General features: G+C 44.3%; 1 protein-coding gene across 1 annotated transcript; it reads right to left on the bottom strand.

The window, feature by feature from the left end:
• Positions 1-3,169: 3,169 nt before the first annotated feature.
• LOC128947741 (guanylin-like) lies at positions 3,170-7,659 on the bottom strand. Its single transcript, XM_054292166.1, has 3 exons — positions 7,585-7,659; positions 4,077-4,266; positions 3,170-3,234 (listed from the first exon to the last, which is right to left on the bottom strand). The coding sequence occupies exons 1-3, from the start codon at positions 7,657-7,659 to the stop codon at positions 3,170-3,172; spliced, it is 330 nt and encodes a 109-aa protein (XP_054148141.1).
• Between the last annotated feature and the right edge of the window lie 246 nt (positions 7,660-7,905).

The raw sequence follows: 7,905 nt of genomic DNA, 5'->3' as shown, positions 1-7,905 counted from the left end.
AATAGAGGGGAAAATGGGCAAGGAAATCCCATAAGGATCAAGAGAGTCATGGAAAGGGAGGAATGGAAGGGGAGGAATAATGAAAGCTGGATAAAAAGACACATTGTAGAATCAAGGAGAAAAAAATATCCAAAAATTAGAGATAAGAAACATGGGATGGTGACAGTAGGAAGGAGCAGAACTGGCAGCCAATAAATAGAATAAATGGATGCATCAGCCAAGACCTGGATAATGTGGAAATGTGGGAGAGCCAAGCAAAGCAAGGAGAAAGGTAAGAGAAATTTGGGGGGAAATGTGAGGCAAATTTAAGGGAGAACAGGCACAGAATTCAGTGCATCCAATAGTGGTGAGAAAGGGGAAAATCCCACACAGGATAACACAGAATTCCACAAAGGGATGAGGGGAATCAGAGGCAAGGAGTGCCTGGGCACCAGGAAAGCTGCCAAGTTCTGGATTAACCAGTGCTTCAAGGAGCTCTTGGAATTACGGAATTACTGATGGAATTTGTCATCTCAACAGCTGCAAGAAAACTCCACAGTTGGGAGCTGGCAATAAAGGAATGAAATAAAGGTGAGTGAAATCTCAAATGAGGAGAGGAGAGAGATATCAGCACCAGGCTGACGTCCGTGCTCTGATTAGTGATTAAACATTAATAGCAACCAGAGAATCAGTCACACCAGAGCAGCCCAGGCTGGTCTGGGTTGGGAGGGATCCTGAACCCCATCCCTGTGTGGGCAGGGACATTTCCACCCCAACAGCTGCTCCAAGCCCTGTCCAAGCTGATCTGGGCTCCTTGGGATTCAGGAGTCACTTACATAACACAAGTGGAGAACAGGAATGAACTTTTTAATAAGTGGAATGGGGAAAAGAATGGATTTAGAAATAAGGAGGGTGTGTGAGGTAACACAAGCCTGATGGTTTGGTGAAAAATAAGGGAATCAACATGACCTTTTCTCATAACACAAATTACCCAATTGAATCCTCAGTGAGACAATTCCTTGTAGCTCATTTTTCAGGAACTGAGGTGTTGAATAGTCACAGAAGCACAGAATGGTTTGGGTTGGAAGGGACCCCAAAGATCATCCAATTCCAGCCCCTGACAGGGACGTCTCCTGCTGGACCTGCAGTTCTGTATCCATGATTAACACGAGCAGTTTATCCTCTCTGGGTCTGGATTGAAGGCACTGAGACAGCAGTTCATGTTCACACTCAGGTGTTTATTATTTCTTATCAGTAAAACAGTCTCACTGCTGTGAGCTCTGCAGCTTTTCATCAGAAGGCACAAAATGGCCAACAGTCTCTTGGTACAAGGGCTTTTGAGACTAAACTCTCCAATTAAGAGCTGACACCTGGATTATTTTCCCTTTTAACCCAATAACTGATCCCACAGAGCCCCCAATGGGGACTTCTCTGCCCAATTACAAAATGCCACCCAAACCCATGGAGAAGAAGCATGAAGAATTAACCCAAGATGACACCCTGTGCCCTCCATCTTGCTGCCATCCACAACACACTAAAAATCCCAAAACCTCAATTTCTCACCCAGTGATACACCTGCACTGCTCTCTATAATCTATTTCACACTTTTGTGGGTTCCAGTCTATCTTGAAGTCTGGGAAACTTTCTCCATGAATGAGGGTCAGAGTCAGTGCTGCCCTGAGGGTCAGGGCACCCCAGAGCAGACACAGAAATATTCCCAGTGCTCTGGGTTTCTACAGTAGGACATGAAGAGAAATTTCCTCATGGAAAACGTGGTCAGGGATAGGAAGGGGCTGCCCAGGGCAGTGGTGGATCCCCATCCCTGGAGATGTCCAAGGAAGGACTGGGAATGACATTATTATTATATTAATTAATTATATTATATTATATTATATTATATTATATTATATTATATTATATTATATTATATTAAAACTATCCTGAAGAATACAGAAAGGATACTTATAGAAGGTTTAACAAGAGAATAATGAAAAACTCATGACTCTCCAGAGTCCCAAAACAGCTGGACTGATTGGTCATTAAGTTAAAACAATTCACATGTTGGATAAACAATCTCCAAACCACATTCCAAAGCAGCAAAACACAGGAGAAGCAAATCAGATAATTATTGTTTTCATTTTTCTCTGAAGCTTCTCAGCTTCCCAGGAGAAGAAATCCTGGTGAAGGGATTTTTCAGAAAATATGACAGTGACAGTTTTAAGTTCAGGACATTGTTAAAAGATATCTTTTATTCAGGGAAGCTGCAGATATGAAATGCCTTATATGGGGAAAAAGCAAGAAGGCAAGAAGAATGTCCTAAAACAAAACCCACCCCAAAACCCAGCAATAACAAACAAATAAACAAAAATATCCAAATTATTACTAGTTTTTTATTGTCTGTACAGCATATAAACATGGAGAGATAATTTCTTCACAATCTTGCCACCAATAAATAAAACAGACAATGCTTTCATTTCAGTGTGATTCTAGCACTGCACTTTAGAATTATTTTCTCTCAAAGAGAGTTTAAAGAACCTTGATACCCAGCCGGTGAAGAAGTGTTCCTGTGCTCCTCTACACCCATTCCCCAAATCATCAACAATCACTACAAGGAACTGGCTGATTTCTGGCTGCCAGAATGTTCCTAAACAGCAGGAATTCAGCTCCAGTTATTTGTTGCAGTCCTGCTACAAACTCAGAGGAGTCACCTGCAGACAGGTGGGAGGGAAAGGGATCCAACCCACTGGGAATGAGGGCTGAAAAAGGGAATAATCCAGTGATGCTGTGTGTAGGGGAGGCCAAATCACAGGTAGATATTAATGATTAGATACTGCTTATTGGACATTAAAAATTAGCCATCAAAGAGGCTGCAGGGGATGCTGAGTTTCACAGTTTGTTCAAATCCAGGGAAAACAGTGGGAAATGAAACCCAGGGCATTTCCATTGCAGTGTCACCCAACTCCTGCAGCCCTGGAAGCTCTCAGAGGAGTCCCAGCCTCCTTGCTGGCAGATCTGCTCTGCTCCAGGTGCTGCAGGGCTGCAGGGATGTCCCCACGAGCTGGCAGCTGCAGCTTGCCTGCAGCTGAAGGGAGATGAAGCCCAGGAATATTGATTGGTGAAAGCACATGATCTTCACAGGAATGCACAAACTTCCCAGCTGGACGTGTCTTGCGTGGGTTTTTCCACCTTCTCAGAAGCAGCCAGCACAGGCAGCGTTGGCACAGATCTCACACAGGTCGTCCTCAGCAGCCAGGCCTGTCCAGGAGAAAAAGGGAATTCAGTTGGATGCCAGGAAGGCTGAGCCACCTGCCAAAGCACTTGGAGACTCCTTTGCATTCCTGATTCATCACATGAAAGGTCCTTGTAGGTAGAACTGCTCTGAGGAAAATTAGCTTGTGCTAAAATCTGACTGAAGGGATGAAATCAAACCTGAATTCCTTGGGAAGCCATGGGAAGCAAGAGGACAAGAGGACATGGCAGCATTTTATCCTAAAGTGTCCCTTGTACTGGACAGCAGATAACTGCAATAGAATAACTCAAAAAAGCAAACACTGCAGCAGCAGCAGCAACCCATGGCAGAGGGACTTTGGACAAGGAGGAATAAGCTAGAGAAGGGCAGATTTAGATGAGCTATTGGGAGGAAAATCCTCCCTGTGAGGGTGGGCAGGCCCTGGCACAGGCACCCACAGAAGCTGTGGGTGCCCCTGGATCCCTGGCAGTGCCCAAGGCCAGGCTGGAGCAGCCTGGGATAGTGGAAGGTGTCCCTGCCATGGCAGGGGTGGAATGGGATGAGCTTTAAACTCCCTCCAACCAAACTATTCAGTGATTCCATGATTCTGCTTTGGATGAACTTTTCCCTGTCACAGCAGTGGGATGTGCCCAGGGAAGAGCTCAGCTCAGCCCTGCAGGAATTTTCCTTGGGTGGTTCATGGAGCCCAAGCTTTGCAGGAGAAAGAGCAGCACAAAGGCAGCACAAACCCTCCCAGCTACCCTAGAAGTGGCACAGAAGCAATTCCAAGGCTTTGCCTCCTGCTATTGGAATATTTAAGGTTAAAAATCGTGGTAAAAATGAAAACTACAAAATATGAATGACATACTCAGCCTCCTGAAAATCATGGGTGCATCCTCCCTCTTGCACACAGGCCTGAATTCCTCAGGGAGGTGTTTGTCCTGGCATGGGGAGTAGCTGGCCACGGGCACCATCATGCGAGGGTTGATGTGGTTGTTGCCCTCCATGAGCTCCTTCAGCTTCTTCACAGACTCCAGGGGGAATTTAAAGTCTCCATCCTGTGAGGAACCAGAAAAAAGAGAAGTGTCAGGAAGCCAGGCCTTTTGCAAATCCATTCCATTTCAAGCAAGAGCTCTCCCAAAAAATACAGCAGAGGGAAAAGATGGTGTTGAAAGAAAGCCAAGATAAAACCAGAGTGAAGGCAGTGGACAGAGGGAGAATTCAGTCCTGGCTCATCCCCATGAGACAGACCCATAAAATCTGGGGTAGGAAGATCCAGGCTGGGAATCTTCAGCCTAAAAACCAGGAAATATCACAGAACCCTGGAATGGGTTGGGTTGGAAGGGACCTTAAAGCTCTTCTCATTCCCCCTCTGCCATGGACAGGGATATTTCCACTATCCCAGGCTGCTGCCAGCTCCATCCAGGAAAATGTGATAGAGGTCTACAAAATCATGGCTAGAATGGGGATACATGGGGATTTATTTGGTTCACTGTTCTCCTAACACAGCAGGGGAAATGCCAAGTGTTGGCTGTGACCTGCCAGGGTGTCAAACAGCTCTTCTTTCACACCACACATTGCTGGGGGCTTAAACCTTTCACCCCAAGATATTGTGGAAAGCTTCCAGTAATTTAGAATCACACAATCTCTTGTGTTGGGAGGGACCCACAGGGATCACTGACTCCAGCTCCTGGCCCTGCAATCCCACCCTGTGCCCATTGAAAACTTGCTCACACAATCAGTGAAAAACAAATTTTTAGAAGCATAAATATAACAAGTTCACACCAGAAACTTAAGGAAGCTGGGACAGGACTCTGAGAAATATTACTCTATGTTTTAGTTGCTTCTCCCTGTTCATCAGTTAAAGGTCATTCCCGCAGTTTCAAGAAATTTCCCCTTTTTGAGGCAATAAATTTAAGTTGCAGCTGTTAACCAAGTGCACAAAATCTGTACCTATCTACAGATAATCAGTTTGGCCTAGAAAGCAAATAAGCATTTTCAAACTGATTTATTTCTGCCTTTTTAACTTGATTTCATGGCCACCATGTAGACTAAGGTGTTGTGGGAGGTTCCAACCCCATGGCAGGGTTTGGGATGAGATGAATTTTATTGTCCCTTCCAACCCAAACCATCCTGGGATTCTGGAGTCAGGTAACAGCTCCTCATCCAAAGAAATGAAATGCAGTGACTGATACAGCACAAAACTAATATTAGCATTTATTTCACATCCCCATGAGTCCAATGGGGAATGGTGTGAGATGAGTGGGGAGGGAATTTGATTCTGGCTTGGATTTTGGAGGTTTTGTTACAGCATCACATTATTTTGGTGTTCAAGGTTTAAAAACCCAGTCAGATAAACTTTGGATACGTATTTACTACGTCAAAATCTTTTCTCTTGCAATCAGTTTATGATCTTACTCAGGTTCATTTATCAGTTGACCTCGAGGACCTTGGAGATCTTTTCTGACCTTAATGGTCTATAAAAGCTAATCAGGCCCTGGCATCAGCAGCCCCTGGGAGTGGTGGAGTCACCATCCCTGGAAGTGCTCCAAAAACACATGGATGTGACAGGGGACAAGGTGGATCTCTCTGTGCTGGAGGAACAGTTCGATTTTATAATCTTAACGGGATTTTCCAACCTAAACAACTCTCTGGTTCTGTGATCAGCCCTGGCTGCCTGTGAAAAATTCACTTTTCCTATAAAGGCAGCTCTAGATTCAGCTGTGGTCACACAACTGAGAAGCAAAACCCATAGAATTAAAAAAAAAAAGGGATTTTCAATTTCAATCTCACAATTTCAGAGAAACCAGGAACTGGGAAGAAACCCTGACATCTGCAGGTCCTGGGGACAAAAAAGACCAAAGGAACAGCAAAATAGAGACAAAACCACCTCAAGTAAGAAAAATGTATTAGAGAGAGGTAAATTTGACATCCTCTGGGACAAGGAAGGGAAGTGTCAGGAACAATTTCAGAGAGAAGAGTGCAAGCCAACTTTGTGCAGTGAATAATCACAGAATCAGTCAGACCTCAAAGACTTCAGGTGAAAGGAGTGCAAGACTCAGAGTTCACTGCATATACAACGGGGAAAACGTGCATTTAATGATTAATGAGAGGGGAATTCCAGCTCAAACTCCAGAGATGCACTCCCTACTCTCTTACATAACCTAGAAACAGCCATTCTCATTTATTAATATTTTTATGGCTACAAGTGGAAAAGGGGAATGTTTTTCACTGGGTAGGAATCTGTTTGCTCCTCTGGAGATTGTGAATGTTGAAGAATGGTTTGAGAGAAAGGAATAGCTTAAATCTGCTATCTCTGGCTATCTCTGTCATCCAAAGGACAAAAAAAGGATAGTCCAGGACACAAAGGTACCTTTATTCCTGGACACCTGCTGCTCACACATAAAGAGAGTCAATAATTGTTTAACAAGTGTTGGTTTTTATTAGTTTTCCTGGTCCCCAGAGGAAGGTGTTTACATTGCAATCAGACTGAAACCTCCTCTCAGAGAAGTGCAGAGAGATCCAAAACTTCCCCAAAAACAAACCAGGGTCCTGAGGTACCTTCCTAACCCCTTCCACATTGTATGGAGTGCCATGGTTTGACACTACAAAACTCCCAAAAAACCTCAATTCCTTTTCAAACCAGGACATGGAGTATCAGCCAGAGGTGACACCTCTGGAGCTGGTGCTCCCCTGGCATAACTTGAGGCCATGTGGCATTCACATTTTCTGGGAAAATCTCTTTGCTTGGGATTTTTCTCCTGAGAAGCTTCAGAGAAAAAGGAAAACAATAATTATCTGATTTGCTTCTCCTGTGTTTTACTCCTTTGGAATGTGTTTGGAGGTTGTTTACCCAGGTGATTGTGTACTAGGAAGATTTCACAGAGGCTCCTTTAATCACTTCTCTGCCTATTAATATTTAATTGGATCCAGCCAAGCTCTTCTTTGCCCTTTTTTTACAGGCTCCATCCCATAAACTCACAGATCATTCCCACAAAGAACCTCCTGCCTAGAACCAGGTAACAGAAAATAATTTCTTTGTTCACCCCTTGTTTGCATCACTCTCTCTAAAGTCAGCACCTTCACTGCACGTGGCTTTAGGTCTAGGAGAAAATTCTGGGCAGGAAACACCGCAGTCCCTAAAGGATTTCAGAGCAGAGATGTGGCTGGAGGAGGTAAACAAACAGCAGCAGCATTTAGTGATACCTGAAGTGTTTCACAGAAGGAAAACCCAGAGAATGGGGAGATACAGGTGGAAATCAAGGCAGGGCAAGGCAAAAATTCAGGTCTATTAATTTAGTTGCAACCAGAAGTTTATAAAATATCATCACTTTGTTGAATTTGTACTAACGACAAATGAAAGAGAAAAAACTCACCTGAACATAGACTGCCTGGGAGATGTGCACCAGGACGAGGGCTGCCAGGACTGTCCAGGAAAGAAAGCTTTTCATGGTGCCTGCAAAGCCAAATTTCTCCTCAACTGGGCAGATTTTATTTCCTCTACCTTTGGCCTTTCTTTGGCCTTTTTGTGTCTCTCAGACTTTCCCTCCTCTGACCTCTGAGACTCAGCAGCCAGAGCTTTATAAAGACTCCCTCCAGCCTGGTGCTGGTAATCCATTAATCCAGACTTTCTATTGCCATGCCATAAACCCTGAGGGGACTCACAGTTATCTGCCCACAGGTACAGCTGGGCAGTC

Source organism: Melozone crissalis, unplaced genomic scaffold, assembly GCF_028551555.1.
Source record: "Melozone crissalis strain CALT ecotype California unplaced genomic scaffold, PUWL_Pcris_2 ptg000107l_1, whole genome shotgun sequence".
NCBI classification, from domain to species: domain Eukaryota; kingdom Metazoa; phylum Chordata; class Aves; order Passeriformes; family Passerellidae; genus Melozone; species Melozone crissalis.
Note: the sequence above shows the minus strand (reverse complement) of the source record. Positions and strands in the feature narration are given on the sequence as shown.

Excerpts from the sequence above, each read along its gene's own strand:
- LOC128947741 (XM_054292166.1), bottom strand. The coding sequence starts at position 7,659 with ATGAAAAGCTTTCTTTCCTGGACAGTCCTGGCAGCCCTCGTCCTGGTG. Across the intron at positions 4,267-7,584 it reads CCCAGGCAGTCTATGTTCAG|GATGGAGACTTTAAATTCCC; the intron begins GTGAGTTTTTTC and ends GGTTCCTCACAG. Across the intron at positions 3,235-4,076 it reads CATGATTTTCAGGAGGCTGA|GCCTGGCTGCTGAGGACGAC; the intron begins GTATGTCATTCA and ends TCTCCTGGACAG.